The sequence below is a fragment of the Sus scrofa genome, chromosome 18 (assembly GCF_054392235.1).
Source record: "Sus scrofa isolate SSC_HxYL_T2T_F1_AM1 chromosome 18, Sscrofa_HxYL_maternal_Yorkshire_Landrace_v2.0, whole genome shotgun sequence".
In the NCBI taxonomy this organism is placed as follows: Eukaryota; Metazoa; Chordata; class Mammalia; order Artiodactyla; family Suidae; genus Sus; species Sus scrofa.
This window is the reverse complement of record NC_139400.1, coordinates 29462753-29478156: the sequence shown is the minus strand read 5'-3', so window position 1 is coordinate 29478156 and position 15404 is coordinate 29462753. Positions and strand designations below refer to the sequence as shown.

Sequence of the window (15404 nt, the reverse complement as noted above, 5' to 3'; positions counted from 1 at the left end):
ATGATGTTTGGTTTTCCCTGGAGTTAATAATTTTTGAAACTTAAGTATATATGTTTTACGTACTTACTAATTCAACCCCCAGATTCTACCTGTCTGAATCTCTTCTCAAGACGTTGATTTAGACTGTCGTTTTTATTGTTCTCAATATTACTGTCTGAGAGTTCCTTGGTGACTCAGTGGGTTAAGGATCTGGCATCTTCATTGCTGTGGTTTGGGTCACTGCTGTGGCACAGGTTCAGTCCCTGGCCCGGAAACATCTTGCATGCTGTGGATGCAGCAACAAAACCAAACAAAGAAAACCCCACTACTTTTCAGGAGGCTTGTGACTTACCAGTCTGGATTAGTTCTCTTCCCCCCCCCCAGTTATAAAGCTGTCATGTTTGGATTTCTTTACCATTATTCTGAGATTTTCTCTGCCTCATTCCTGGGTTGATACTATATCTGCTAGATCTTATGGCTTCTTTATGATTTTCGACTTTATTTTGGTGGTACATTTTCTGTAGCTTCATGGGAAAAGAGTGCTTGGTAGGTAAATACTTGTGAGACCTTTCACGTCTGTTCTATAATTATGCTTGTTAGGTAGGTATACAATTTTGTGTTTAAACTCATTTTTCTTTAGAATTATGAAGGCATTGCTCTACTGTCATTTGCCTATTAGAGATTTCTTTGGTTTTCTTGTTTTTTTAGCAGTCTGAAACCATTCTGATTTCTCATTCTTATGTTGTTTTCTTTCTTTCTGTAAGCTCTTAGCAAATCCTTCTTTTTTTAGCTCAATGAATTTTATTACATTTATAGTTGCACAATGATCATCACAACCCAAGCAAATCCTTCTTTATTCTGAAATTTCACAGTGATGAGCTTTGCTTATCCATGTGTGAGCATGTTGTGGTTTAATTTTTAGTCCTTTATGTGTGGGGATTTCAACTGTTGTGTTGTTGATTTCCATCTAGTTTCTCTGCTTTCTGTTTTTCCTAGAACTCCTATTTGGATGTTTGACTTCATGGACTGGTCTTCTAATTTTTTCTTCCTATTTTCCATCTTTTTGTCTTTTCTTCTTTCTAGTTATCTTTATATTTACCTCTGAGCCCCTCTATTGGATACTTTATGATATTACCTTTTAATTTCTACGAGCTTTTTTTTTTTCCTCTGAATGTTTCTCTTGTTATTATTAAAAAAAAAAACATGTCGTACTTCAGACATAAATATCATCTTTTAGTTTTTTTGAGAAATGAATAATTTTTTGAAGATTTTCTTCTCCCTGTATAGTTGGTGTTCTCTAGGTTGTTTTTAATTCTCTTTGCTCATTTTGAGCCCTGATTTTCCATATTAGAGGCTTTCCTCAGATAGCTGCTGATGCCTTGGTTGTCTCTCTCAAAGAATAAGGTCTGGTCCACACTGGTTTAGAAGCAGTGAAGTCCTCGGTATGGGATTTAGGGTGTACATCCTGAAATCCAGGGACTTCTTCCATGATTTTTATACCAGTCCTATTTTGGGGCCTTATTTTCACCCCCTCTTATCCCCTCTCGAGAGTCCTGATTTGATAGTTTCTTAGTCTTGGTGGGTGGGGCCAGCCTGCCTGTAAGTCAGACCGGCTGTTTTGTTTTCTCACCACTAGCTCAGATTTAGCTTTTGTGGGTCTGTGGAGTCAGTTACCACTCATCCTTCTGCTTTCCAGCCTGCAAAGTTTTGTTGCTATATTCTCCTCTCCCGTTATCTTTGTCCTTTTGGGCTCTTGGCAACTCCCCCCCAACCCCCCACCCACGGCCAAAACAAATCCAAAACCATCTCCCCAAGCCCTTTGTTTTTGTGTAGAGGTAGGGTAACAAAGTACATATTTGAACTTGCTTTATGTTCATAATGTTCTCTTGTAAGCCTGCATCATAATTTTCTTAACTAAACCCCGATAGGTCATTAATCATGTCGTTTGATCATTTGTCCATCATTTAGAAGATGGAATAATCTCCCTGTAAATGGCACTCTTTTCCTTAGGAATATTCTGGAGCACATTTGCTCCTCAGGAATGTTAAGTTCATTTTCTAACATGTCGTAGAGCAGCCCTTGACCAGCTTTTTCTTAAAGGGCAATGTAGTAAATATTTGGGGCTTTCTGGGCCCTGTAGACTCTTTGTGACTACTCAGTTCTGCTACTGGAGCAAGAAAACAGCTCTGGCGTGGCTGCGTTCCAGTAAAACTTTATTTATAAGAGTAGGCGGTGGGCCCTTGGCCACAGTTTTCAAACCCTGTTACAGAACACCGGATGTCAGCATTAAGGAAAAAATGTAAAAGGAAAAATGGCCTGTTTTTCTTTTCACAAGCTAGAACCCAGCTGCAGTTTGGTAGTCAGGTTGCCTGATTTAAAACTTTTGTTAATGCCAAACTACTTTTTCATGGAAACCTAAAAAGGTTAGTGCCCTGGGCCTTCCTGGACATGGTCTGACAGTTCACTTTTCTCTGAAGGATTCTGCTCTGAGGCTGGTGTGACTGTAAGGCCTGAACAAATAGTGGCTCTCTCTTTTCAGCGGTCACTCTGTCTCCTAGGAATTAATTGTACATTAATTAATTAGTCATAGCCCGAAAAGCCTGCAAATGATGACCTATGAACTCTTTAAGCAGAGGCCTCCTGGACCCCCTAGGTGACTTCTGGGACCGATGGCATGCTGTAGATTGGGGTGTTGGCCAAGAGTCTCACTTCCGAGAAATTTGAAACTCAGCAAAGTGTTCTCTTGATATGTGGGGCACCGAAAGACTGATTGCCTTTCTCTGCTTCAGCAGCTTCCCTTCCTAGGGAGGGAAATGCCAGGGAGGGCTCTCCTTGTCTCTCCGGGTTAGCAGAGAGCATGTTCACTTCACAGCGATTAGCTGAGCCTGCTTGAGACTTTTGTGCCTGTCGCGGCTTGCCAGTTTCCTGCCTGCGTTTCCTGTGGCGTTTTAGCTGATCTGTGCTGTTTGTAGCCATATGGTCCCCGGAGCACGTGGCTTGGCTCCCCGTCCCTGCTGCTGGATGCTTGGGCCTTGCAGACTTCAGAGACCCAGTGACACTTGGGGGTGGGGAGTAGGGGTGGAGTCTTCTCACTGCCCTGCCTGGTTGGAGGCCTCTCCCTCCGTTCTCTGTATGGATTGATTGCTTAAACCCTCAGAGCCCCGTTGCAAGAAGAATGACAAATGGTTCCTGTTCTCAAGGAGCTTACCCTCTAGGGCTTGTCTGGGAGATTACCCTAAGTAGTTATCTCTGTGGTATTTGTTGTTCAGGTTCTGTTTTGGAGCTCAGGTTATAAACTACCCGTGGATACAGCGGATCCTAGTACTTAACTTGGTTTGGTTTGGCCCTGATTATTTTTCGCCATGCAAAAATGTCAGAGCTTTGAATGGAGTTCATTGTCATGTCTCTCCAAGATGGATTTTAAGCAAGGATACTGCTTAATATTTTTGGCTAGACTTTTAGATTCCCATTTGGTAATATGGAGAGAACAAAAACCACCAGCTACTTCCTTGACCTTTTGTCCTTCGGCTTTCGGATGAAAAGGAAGTTCTGGGGTGGTCTGTCTGGGGAGGTGACCCCTCCTACACCAAACAGAGGTCAGGACTTGGTTTTGTAGCTTAAGTTAGCAAGCTCAATTGCTGATAAGAAAATGGTTGAATTAGAACAGCTTTGTAAAAAACATTTACCTAGCTTTTGAAATGGACTTGATTTTTTGAAACAGTAGGTTTACAGAAAAATGGGTAGACCAGCATCCCCACATTATTCCCCCCCCCCCCAGCTTCCCGTTATTATCTGACATGATTGTGGCACATTGATTATAAGAAGTATACCAGTATTGATATGTTATTGTCAACTAAAGTCTATACTTTAGTCAGATTTCCTTAGTTTTTGTCTAATGGCCCTTTTCTGTTCAGAATTCTCATCCTCAATAGCATGCTAAATTTAGTTGTCATATCTTGTTAGGCGCCTCTTGGATTTGGTGGTTTCTCAGGCTTTCTTTGTTTTTGATGACCTTGACAGTGGTGAGGGACCGGGTCGGCTATTCTGTGGGCTGCCCCTCTTTGAGAATTTGATGCTTGGTTTCCTCTTAAGTACCTATTACAGTGTCCAGGTTGCTTTGCTGGTACTTAGGTGCCCAGAGGTATTCGCAGCAGGAAATTGCGCTTCATATTGTGGGAGGACACAGGGTGGCAGCTGCCCTTTTCTAGAGGGTTGGGGAAGGGATCTATGCAGTGAGCTCAGGCCGACACGTAACAGGGTGGGGTACTGCTTGTCTCCCCCCCCCCCGCCCCGCTTTGGTGTCCCTTCTCTAGTGTTCCCAGGATTAGCTCGGGAGAATAGACCTGGCCTATAGCCTTGGGGAGCAGGAGAGGTCCTGAGAAGTCCTGGGTCCAGAGAGTAGGAAGGCTGTTTGCTGTCCCATGTCCAGTGGCCCCAGCAAGGACGCTTGCAGGTGGTCCCTAGAGGCCCGTCTGGGCTGGTGTCCTTTTTGCTCTCTCTGGTACTGAGAGCTTGGGCAGCTTTGCAAGAACTGGTAATTGTACCTGGGGCTCTAGGTCAGGAGGCCATTGCAGGCTCTTTTTGCTGGTTTCATACCTACCGTGGGGTTTTAAGAAGCTGAGTGGCAGCAGCTTCGCGTCCAGTGGCTGCACCGCTCAAGGCTCTGCAGAGGGGGAGTGTGGCAGGAGGCCAGAGCGAGGGATGGATGTCCCTTGCCCCTGACAGCACTCTGCCATTCTCCTGACTTGTGGCAGCCCTGAGCCTGCACTTGTCATCATTAAGCCACTCATTTTTCCTTTTACAATTGGGCTCCAGGAAATGGGGAGGGAATTGGATTTAGGGCGAATCCAGCGAGTGACTTTTTTTCTGTGTAGATTTCTGCTCCTGGAGTGGGCAGTAGGCTAGGGTGTGTGTGTGTGTGTGTGTGTGTGTGTGTGTGTGTGTGTGTGTGTGTGTGTGTGTGTGTGTGTGTGTGTTTTGACAGTAGCTTGTAGAGAGGGTGAGTGATGATGTGAGCATGCTCCGATTGGCCCTGATGAAAAGCACCATCAGAAATATCACTGTTGGAAACATGGTCTGTGACGGAGCTGACGAGCGGGCTTTGGATAGTAATCCACTCTGCATTTTACTTACTGCACAGTGTGTGGCCATAACTACTCTTTTATTGCTTCTTCCATGTCTCTGCCCAGGAGCTGCCTGTTCTCTGGACAATAATGACAGTTTACAGAGAAATAAACCATCATAAGGCCCACTTGCATGCTCACATCCAGACACGCATACCCGCACCCCTTCACCAGAAAGGCAGGCTCGTTCAGCCGGCAGCGTCCACGTGCTCAGCTCCTGAAGAGGAGGTTTCTAATCGGGGAGATGCGATGCCGAGGAGAGAGCGTCTGCCTCCGAGGCCTGAGATTTATGGCTCCAAGAAGCCATTCGCTGCTGCTGCTGGGGCCACTCACGCATTATAAGGGGTGACGAATGGCAGTAACTTGTCACCGGGGTGTGCTTAGGTCTTCATGTTCTGTAATCAGGGGGTGAAGGTGCGAGCACTATGATACTTCCTCGGGTTTATTTCTCTCTGGGCATGACGAGGGGGTAGAGCCTGCCTTGACGTTTTCTGGGGTCTTGATTACAGGATGCTCCCCTATGTTTTTGGCAGTTGACAACTTCCTAAGAGTTAGTTTTGGAATGAGAGGAAAGTGTAACTTGTCCATCATCGAGCCTTGGGAAACACTGCGATGTGTGTGAATTTGAGCTGCCTGGCGATTGCCAGATCCCTTGGGCAGTGGTCCATACTTTTGAGGGAGGGGCAGTGTTGATTGGCTGTCCTCGCTGGGGCATTGCGGAATGAGGGGTTTGAAGGTGGGCTAACAGTAGAGCACACATCCTCTCCCCAGTGTTCTGTCTTCCATTTTATAATATTTTAATTTTCATACAAATGTGGGGTTTTGAAGGACAGGGAAGTCATTAGCTTGGGTCCGTTGGCCAAACCACTCTTGCTGTCTTTAGGGAATAGGAGGGAGATTCCATTCTGATGGGCATTTTTACTCAGCATTAATGTGTCTAGGTGGCAATGGGAATAGGATGTACCCTTTTAGTGACTGAGGCTGTATTTTTGATTGTACCTTCTTGGCTGTTTTTAAGTTCTACACTTAAAAAGGTCGGGCTGGTATAAGGGGCTCTTTGATGTGGAGGACCCTGTACACTCTGGCACCTAGGAAATCAATCATCCTTGACCTTGACTTGGGCCTTGTGTGACCACAGATGGTGCTTTTGATTTACCCTTGGACGTCACTCAGGCTTTTCTGGCCAGATGAGTTTTCGGTTCTAGGTTTTAGTGTTAGCCTCTTTGTGATTCTCAAATCTGTGAAAAAGGTTATTGCAGTATGGCTGTGGTTATTTGAGACTGGTTTTTTTGCTGGGTCCAGGTTTGCAAGTTAGTCTTATGCATAGTTGAAAATTAAAAATAAGTACCCCCGCTCCTAATCGACACAGCTCTTTCTCAGACCGTTTCCTCTGTTTTTGGTCCCTGGCCTGTGTTTCTCTACACTGCTTCCATTACTTATGGTGTTAAAACCCCAGGATATCTTCCCATCCACCAGCGGTAATCAGCCGTCCATGGACTTACAGCTTGATTCCAACTGTCATTTTTCTTTTTGCCTTCATTCTGTTTGATGGCACTTTCCTCCTGCCATTTCCTGTCATGTATAATTTCTCACTTGATCTTGCTTTTTGCTCCATCTTCACATTGTCCCTTAAGTCACTCTTAACTCTTTTCTGTGTGTGGTTGGCTGGTTCTCTGGAAAAGATAGAGAACAGCCATTTTTGCAAGAGCCTGCAAATAAATGGGTATATTCTGTTTTAAAAAGTTGTGAAGCCTTCCAGGGAATAGTTAGTGAAGGCTCTTTTAGGACACTTCTCCGTGTGAGACCCACCATGGCAAAGGAGAGGCTAGGTCCTTTTGTTTCCCATATAAAAGAGGAGGGAAATTTGGCAAGTCTCCCTCACCGTGGCACCTGACCCTGGAGTTTGTTCAGCTACCTGTTTGCTCCTGATGGGGTCTTGATTGAAGCAGGGAAGAGTTGGTTTTGATTGTGCAGATGAAGTGGATGCTGGCAGTGTTTTGTAGTCAATAGCTACCTTATAGCAAAGTGTTACTTGCAAAAAACAAACAAACAAACAAAAACAACCCAACCAGCCTGTAACAACAGGCTCTGAATATATTTGGGTGAACTGTGGACTGCTGGCTGAATTATGAATTCTCGTTATAACCCTGATGTCCCAGTCTGATTTCAATGGAATTTTATTCTGTTCGCATTGGTGAAGTGTTCTAATAACCTCCACAGAGGAATATTTGTGCTTTTGCCCTTGGAGTGGATGTCCTTGTAAGTCAGCCGAGATTGAGCTTGGGGTCCAGTGTCAGTGATTGGCGTTCCGAAACAGAGATGCTCGTAGTAGCGCTCGGAAAAGGTGGCTTTCAAAGTAGCTGAACTAATGTCTTGGCAATTGGATATTTCTGCCTGAGATTAGCAGCAGAGCGTCTCCTTTCCCACGCTGAGATGACAATTCTTTTTGCCTGTCTCTTGCCTTTGATTTTTCTGCTCTCTGTCGGGGCGTCCTATTTTGGTTCTTTCTCATCTAGTGCTGGTACCTTCTTCTAATCCAGCCCTTGCCTCTTTTCCTAGAATCACATTGAGATAGGCATTTTGATTTTGGCTTAGAACCTGTTTCAAGGAAAATCTTCAATAGCACGTAGAGACTGGATTTCCAGTTTGTAAGCTTTGTAGTTAACCACATATCTTGGTCAGGGCAAAAGATGAAAAAGCTAGAGCATATTTGTGAATGATCCAGATCCTGCCCCATTGAGAAATCATCGTGTCTTTGGCGACTGATAATTACCGGATCGTTTTCTCCAACATTGTTATACCGTAGAGAATGAACGTGGGTCTACCCCCGACGGCTCTTGATCTCGCTGTTCGTCCTGTGACTAGTGTGCCCTGCTCCTTAGCATGTGTGCTGCGAGATTTTGGACCATTGACCCCCATTTAAGCGTTTTTGCCTTCTCGCCCACAGGTGATGCAGGTGCTGAATGCTGATGCCATTGTGGTGAAGCTGAACTCCGGAGACTACAAGACCATCCACCTGTCCAGCATCCGACCTCCGAGGCTGGAGGGGGAGAATACACAGGTGGGACCAGAAAAGCAGCAGAGCCTCTTTTCCAAAGCCAGAGGGGAGGAGCTGGAGCATTAGATGTGGCGCCTGGGTGGGAGGATGTTCTAGTGTGGATCACTCGGTGTTATTTCCGAATGATGTGCAGCCTCGCTGCCACGGGGCAGGTCTCAGTTTCTCTTAACGACCCTCCCCTCTCTCCTTCATTTTGGTTGGGCCTCACGGCCGTTCCTCCCTAAGGGGCTTGAGAGGAGTTCGGGTTGGCATATGTTAGGCAGTGAGCGAGACTTGTTTATGGACAAGATCTTAGTCCCTGAGAATCAGGAGAGGGGAAGATGTGCGTCTCACTCGCCTGGTAGATAGTAAGGCCTGTTGGGCTGGTCACTTTGATTTGGTCCGTGTGTTTTTGCTCTAGGAGATGAACCTTGGCACATATGTTCTCTGGGGTCAGCTACGCATCTTTTCTAAGTGGTAACTAGAATTACCGGTTGCACGGTGTTGTGCTGCTTTGTTGGATCTTTTGGAGGCGTGAGTGTGCCTAGCCGGTGTGTACAATTCCAGTCTGTCAGCTCGGAGAAATTCTGCTTAGGATGAAAACTGCAGGCAGTCCTGTTTTACATTTTGTGGTCATTTTCTTTGCGTTGTTAGACATTGTAAGAGGTTAGGGAGAGGGATTGAGGTTGAACTGTTTTGTTTGGCTGTCTTGTTTTTTATGACCATTTTCCCAGCTCCTGTGTCTGCCTTGGGATGACTGAAGGGTGTGACTCTGTTGACTGGTTATAGAACTGGGTCCTCAGTGAGAGCGGGCGCCAGGGGCAAATTCAACAGTGTGGTTGAAGTTAGTGCTGTGTCGTTTTGTAATGTATCCCTTTTGTAGTTCTAAAGACTTGAAGTTTGCTTTTCTGATGTTGTGCACGTGCACATAGCTTGGTGCATTCACGAGTTGAGATTCAGGCCCTGTTTTCATTTGTGTGAGAGTTTATAGACAGCCCATAGAGTGAAAGAAAAATATTGTGATTGTCTTTTGAATCAGATCGTGCATAAGAAACCCATGCAGGATGGGTTCTTTAATGTCTGGCCAATCAGTTCTCACACACACACTTCCCCCTCCCAACCCCCCGCCCCGATTCCTTCCTTTTTCCCCATAGAGGAGGCAATTTAGTGGAGCAAACAGTATTGTGGTAAGGTTGAGAATTTAAATGCATGAAAACCTAGAAATGCCAAAATAAGATTCCGTCAGTAACTGTAGCTCTGCCTCATTGCACAGAGTAAATATGCATCTCCAATTTTATCAGTATTGGGAGTAGTCCACAATTCTGCATCTGCGCCATGCAGTTGGCATTAAGGTTCCCACAGCAACCACAACTTTGAAGTTCTTGAACGTTAATTTTTGTGCCTGCATCATCAGCCAAAGCATTATGTGCACGTAGACTGAGTAGCTGAATTTTAAACAGTTTTTAGGGGGTGTGGGGAGTTACAGCTTAGGTAAGATGGTAGCAGGTTTTCTGGAATAAGAACTAAACTACCACCAAGAAGTTTTAGTTTTTCTAGGATCCTTTGGCACTCCTCAGGGGGTAAAGGATGGATTTCCCTTAGCCTCGTGGATGACGGAAAGTTGATGGATTAGATTTCCTAGTTTAGGCAGGATTGTGTTTGTAAATTTCTTGTTCTTTACCAAGGTAAGTTATCTTTTTTTTTTTTTTTTTTTTTTTTGTCTTTCTATGGCCGAACCCATGGCATATGGAGGTTTCCAGGGTAGGGGTTGAATTGGAGCTACAGCTGCCAGCCTACGCCAGAGCCAAAGCAATGCCAGATCTGAGCCGCATTTGTGACCTACACCGCAGCTCACGGCTACACCGGATCCTTAACCCACTGAGCAAGGCCAGGGATCGAACCCACAACCTCAAGGTTCCTAGTTGGATTTGTTTCCACTGTGCCACGCTGGGAACTCCTCACTTATTTTTTAAACTTCTGTTCACTCCTGAGATCTTACTCCATTTTAAGAAAGTTCTAAGTAAGGCTCAGCTCTAAAAGTCAACATAGGGCTTTGCAGTGAAATGAAGAATGATTTTCTTTATTTTTTAATCGAATTCATTGGGAAGCTTTTAATGAGGGTCACTTAGGCAATTAGTAAAATATATTTTGAGTCCAGTGATGGAAGGTGCCATGAAGAACCCTGCCGTAGCGGGTACGAGGGAAGTCTCCTAGGAGCAACTGGTATACCTCTTGAGTACTCATGATGAGAAGTTAGCAGATGGGAGCCAGGGCGCTCTAGGCCAACACTGCCCAATGGATACATAATGCGGGCCACAAGCATGAGCTATATGTGTTATTTAAAATTGTCTAGTAGCTATATTTTAAAGAACATTAATTTTAATGCGGTTGATTTGACCTACTATATCCAAAGCAGTATCGTTTCAACATTTAAGAAATAGAAAGTTAATGAGATATTTTATTTTTACTATGTCCTGGAAACGTGGTGTATATTTTATACTTGGAACAAATCTCAGTTCGTCCTGGCACGTTTCTAGGGCTCAGTAGCCACATGTGTGTAGTGGCTGCTGTAATGGATAGCACAGGTTTAGTGATTAAAGTTCGTCATGATTGATAAATATTTCCCAGGTACCCACTCTGTACCAGGTGCTCTGCTGGGGATGTAGTGGGGAACAGCCCTTCGTGGAATTCCTCTCAAGGACCTTTAAAAGCTGGTAGACGAAATACCTAAATAATCGTATTTATGTTACATGTTAGGAACGGAAAGGTCAGAGTCTCTAAGAACACATCATCTGGGAAGTCTTCTTGAGGAAGTGACGTTTAAGGCCTGAAGGCTGGGTTAGGAGTTAGCTGGGTAAAAAGTAGGGAGAAGACGATTTCTGACCACGACAGTAGCAATGACAAGAATCAGGTGAGATTGGAAATAGGGCCTGAATGGCTGCTGTGGCTGGAGGGCGAGGGGTCTGATGACCATGTGGTTCAAAATACAGGCAGGGCCAGATCATGCATTTTCTGTGCATGTTTCTGGGTGCTTATGACGAGAGAGAGAACATTGGGCATGTGGTGAACCGCGAGGAACTCTGTATGACTGGAATAGAGACCAGTTAATGTCACAGTGCCAGGGAGTAGTGAGTGATGGGTTTGAGAGTTAGGCAGGGGCCGTGCGTTGAAAACGTGTGTGCCATGCGTTTTAAGATGTTTGTCTTAAAGACTTTTAAACTAGCAGCGGCGCCTTTGGATTTGCATGTGTCTCTGTTGGTGGCTTGCATTTATAAAACATGAAAGTACTTGGCATTTATAAGAGACGCTCCTGCCAGATGAAAACTGATCGGTAGCAGGGAGTTCTGGTTTTTGTCTTTGGTCAGCCTCACCTGGGGGTGAAAGGGGAGGGGTGTGAGAATGTGCGTGTTGCCCTGGCAGCCTCTGCTGTTGGAGGAGCCAGGAGTTCTTACCGTTCTCCTTGGGGCCGTCCCCCTGGGACTCACAGTGGGTGGAGATTCTGCTCTCTGCATATCTGAAAGAGGTTTACAGTATAGGTGTAGGAAGAGAAATCACCCAGGGATCCCAGAGGGGCTGTAACTATATGTATGGAATGACCAGGCCAGTGGGAGGCCCCTTGCAGTCTTTCCCCAGTGTTCTTGACTCTATCCCAGCTGTGGCTGTACTTCAAGGGGAGTCTAGTCAAGTCCTCAAGGCATGGGTGGGGTCAGAACCGCTGTTAGCCCACATTGCACATGAGAGTAGGGGGCCCCTCCCTTCAGGCAGCCTCAGGTCAGGGCACATGGCTGGGCAAGGAGAGTGGAGGCTCTGACTCTGTCCCCTTGTGCTGGGCACAGGGCATGCAAGACTACGTGGCTGCCCTAGTGAGAGCAGGGCTGGTAGAATCGCCAAAGAAAACGTCCAGAGTGTGTCTGGGGATGCGGGGATGGGGGAATGGGCTTAGCGTTGCAGAAACAAAGGATGCCTGACGGCTGTCTGGAGATGACAGATGGACCTTGCAGGGTGTCGAAGGAAGCCCTGAGAGTGAGTGCCTTCTCGCCTCTTTGGGGGCATTTTTGAGGAGGAGGGTGTTAGCGGCCTTGAAATGGAAAGATACCGCAGCGGTATTGGAGCTTGATCTGAACAGAAGAACAGAGTGGGATAAGGTCCAGATTAAGGAACTGGAGGAGGAGATGAAGAGGGGGCGTCTCCGCCGGAGCTTCCTCAAGGGCAAGCAGGTGGCTTACGGTGACTCTCGCTGTGGCTATGCGGTCCCTGATGTTGACCCAATGGGGCTTGCCCTTCAGGTAAGAATGAGGAGGCGCTTTTACTGTCTGTCTTCCCCATGCCCATAAAACCCTAACAACATGACGTCACCTAATAGAGATCTTCTGAAACATCTATGTTTCGTGGGGATAGTAGGACAAATTGGATTTTCCTTATTTTATATACAGAGACAAATTCACTTCTATTCAATTATACACGAAGGCAAGGAGGTTTTGCCCGAGGCTAACGGTGTACTTCCACTCCCCTCTTTTGGTTACTTTCTAATTGTAGCTAGAGGAAGGGCTCTGGACAGAATGGTGTGATCAAAGGAACTGTTTTCATTCCAGGTAGCTCCTTTCTGGTGGTACCCAGGAATTCATGAGTAGCCACTGCTCCCAGATTTTCGTTAGAGTTGGGTTTGTTGCTGGGATGTGTGACGGAGTTAGAAGCTAGAGTATGTTGTGTTTCCCTCAGAAGGATTACAGTTGGCTGTCCGATGCTCTTTTTTGTTTCTGTGGCACCAAGCTTTGGGATTAGTCAGGGTGAATCCAGTGTCCACGCTTTAGAGATGCAGCTCCTTCAGGCTGAGATCCAGTTTGGACACCGCCACGTGATGCGCCTGTGGACCCAAACACGTATCAGGTCACGTGTGTTCTATCCAGTTGTTTGCTGCAAATATATGAGTGCTAAGTCTTGGAGAAAGGCTGTGGGTTTTCTGAGCTACTGCCTTAAAGGAGATAACAGGTTGTGCGATCTCAGGACTTCCTAGAGAGCTTTTGGCTTTGATCTGAAACTGGAAAACCTAGTGCTCTATTGCCCAGGGCTGCTGCGGGCTTTGTGTTACACTTGGAGCCTTAATGACAAAGGAAATACAGCCCCTGGGCATCTGATGAAGGGGCTGACTTATTTCCCCATGAAGTCCGATCATGCGGTGCTATTGTAGTGGGCAGAGGCACACACACGTCGACACAGTCACACTCAGACACACCCAGCCTCTGGCAAGGGGGGAAAACCCTTCCCCTCGTCTCTTGTCGGTGGTTCTGTGCTTTTAACTCGGGTATTGTTTTCCATCACCCTGTCGTTCAGCTTCCTTCCTGTGATCTTACTTGCCACATAAATGTTCTTTCATGGCAGGGCCTCTAAATATTCAGACCTGGGCACTCCAGGATCAGGCAGTCTGCCAGATCTCCCAGAGTCCTTGCTGCCTGTTTTGGGGGAGGGGGTGTTTTCCAGACCGGCCCCTGCTTGGGTTTCCAGGTAGGCAGGTGATGGGAGACGGAGCTACAGGTAGGCATTATTAGTGCTGCCCTGCCATGCTTAAGGGCTTCTTCTCAGAGCTAATAATCCCATTTGTTGTGCAGGACCCCAGAGTGCTTTGCCATTTAGAACCTATCCCCTCCGGTTTAGCTCTCTGAAAGCAAGATTTGTGGTCTCTCTGGACCCTAAAGCAGACAATGCTGCCACTGAGATGCATACCCGCAGGAAGCTGTGGGGCTGCAGGCCCTAAGTGTCACAGGGGCAAACCAATAAACCCACTGACTGTGATCTTGCGGGTGTGACTAGGAGCAGAAGGCAAACAGCAAATTGGAGAGGGACTCCAGCCTGGCACTGAGGACCTTGGAGAAAAGCAGAAGCTCTTTGAAATGGATATAGCATTTCACCGGTTTCCAGGGGAGAGATTCGGGGACTGCGGCAATGTGATCAAAAGACGGAGAACGTGTCAGCGCGCCGGCACAGGCATTCTGTACCACTCTCAGACTTGTTTGATCTGGGCATTTTTGAGAAGAACGCTTGAAACTTCTTTGTTAGGGGACTGAAAAAAATTACTATTAGGAGACGATGGCTTGGTCTCAGCTCATCTGTTTAAGATTCCAGGATGCATATATCCTGTCATTTTAAAAAGATGAATACCTGTCGCTCGGCCGGAGTGGTCACTGGGCTCAAGACCTTTCATATCTGGGTGGATCCAGAGTTTCCTAAAATGTGCCTTCCACTGGTCTTGACAAGTGAGTTATAACCTGGGGAAGACAGCAAGTGCCTGTTTCCCTTTGATTTACTTTCTTCTCTCTATTACACATTACATGTTCTTCTGTTTCCTTTAGTTCACGCGTCCCCCTTTCCGTGATCTTGCTTATCCCCTACGAATAATTTTTGTGGGATTTTAACAGTCTCCTAGTGGGTCCTCCTGGTTAATCCTTCCCCGAACCATGTGCATTTAGGTCTTTCAATCCATCTCTTTCTCTCTCTGTTCTCTCTTCATTTAATCATCACTATTACCCAGTTCTATACTTTCAATTTATCTAAATCTTCCCAGTGCTGCTGTGTTCATATTTCTTGCCTCTCTTCAGTCCTGTGAGCTGCAGTCATTTTCTGTTGTTGCCAGAGTTGACAGCACCATCACATTCACTGTCCTGTGACCATTTAACATAGCCGCTGTGCCGAGGTAACCCTCTGGCTTGCGTGGGTTCTTGAAAGCATCTTTAGACCAGAGATTTCCCTACGCAGCCTTTCCCTTCTCTGTATCCCCCTGTACTGTCTCTTTACGCCAGGCCTGCTTTTCTGTCATGAAATCTACATTCCACTGCCTGCAGAAATGCATGGCTTTCTCAGCTTCCTCGTTCCTCTTTTTCAGCAGCGTGCAGAGTGCTGTGACCACGGTAGGCCTTTAATAAATGTTTAAATCAACATCTCTGCTGAGGCTGAAGACCTCCTCCATACTATCTTTGGGGGGCATCATTCAGAGCGCTCCCAATCCAGTGCGCATCTCCTCGACAGCCTCTGATAGCCATTGCGACACGAGCCAGTGTATTGGTGTCGAAAGGCCCCAGGAGGGCCCTTCTGTAGTCTGTTTTTCCCTACTTCCTAATTGGATTGCTTGTTCTGACGGTCAGGTCACACATGGCTTAGTTTCCTGTAGGCGCTTCCTCTTCCCCACTCCTGGTTTTAGTCTAGTTGCTGCCATTGGCTTGACAGCCCTGCCCCTGTCTGCGAAGTGGCCCGTGCGGATTGGGTTCAGTCCA

At 46.3% G+C, this 15404-nt stretch overlaps 1 protein-coding gene across 2 annotated transcripts in view; it reads left to right on the top strand.

Moving 5' to 3' along the window:
- The window catches only part of SND1 (staphylococcal nuclease and tudor domain containing 1), a 392192-nt gene that overhangs the window by 50884 nt on the left and 325904 nt on the right, over positions 1-15404 (top strand). For both annotated transcript variants that reach the window (XR_014833971.1, XM_021078633.2), the window contains exon 10: positions 8050-8163. Coding sequence is in view for 1 of the 2 variants with exons in the window: in XM_021078633.2 (XP_020934292.1) it covers positions 8050-8163 (114 nt within the window). In the remaining variant the exon portion in view is untranslated. The remainder of the gene's footprint in view (positions 1-8049; positions 8164-15404) is intronic.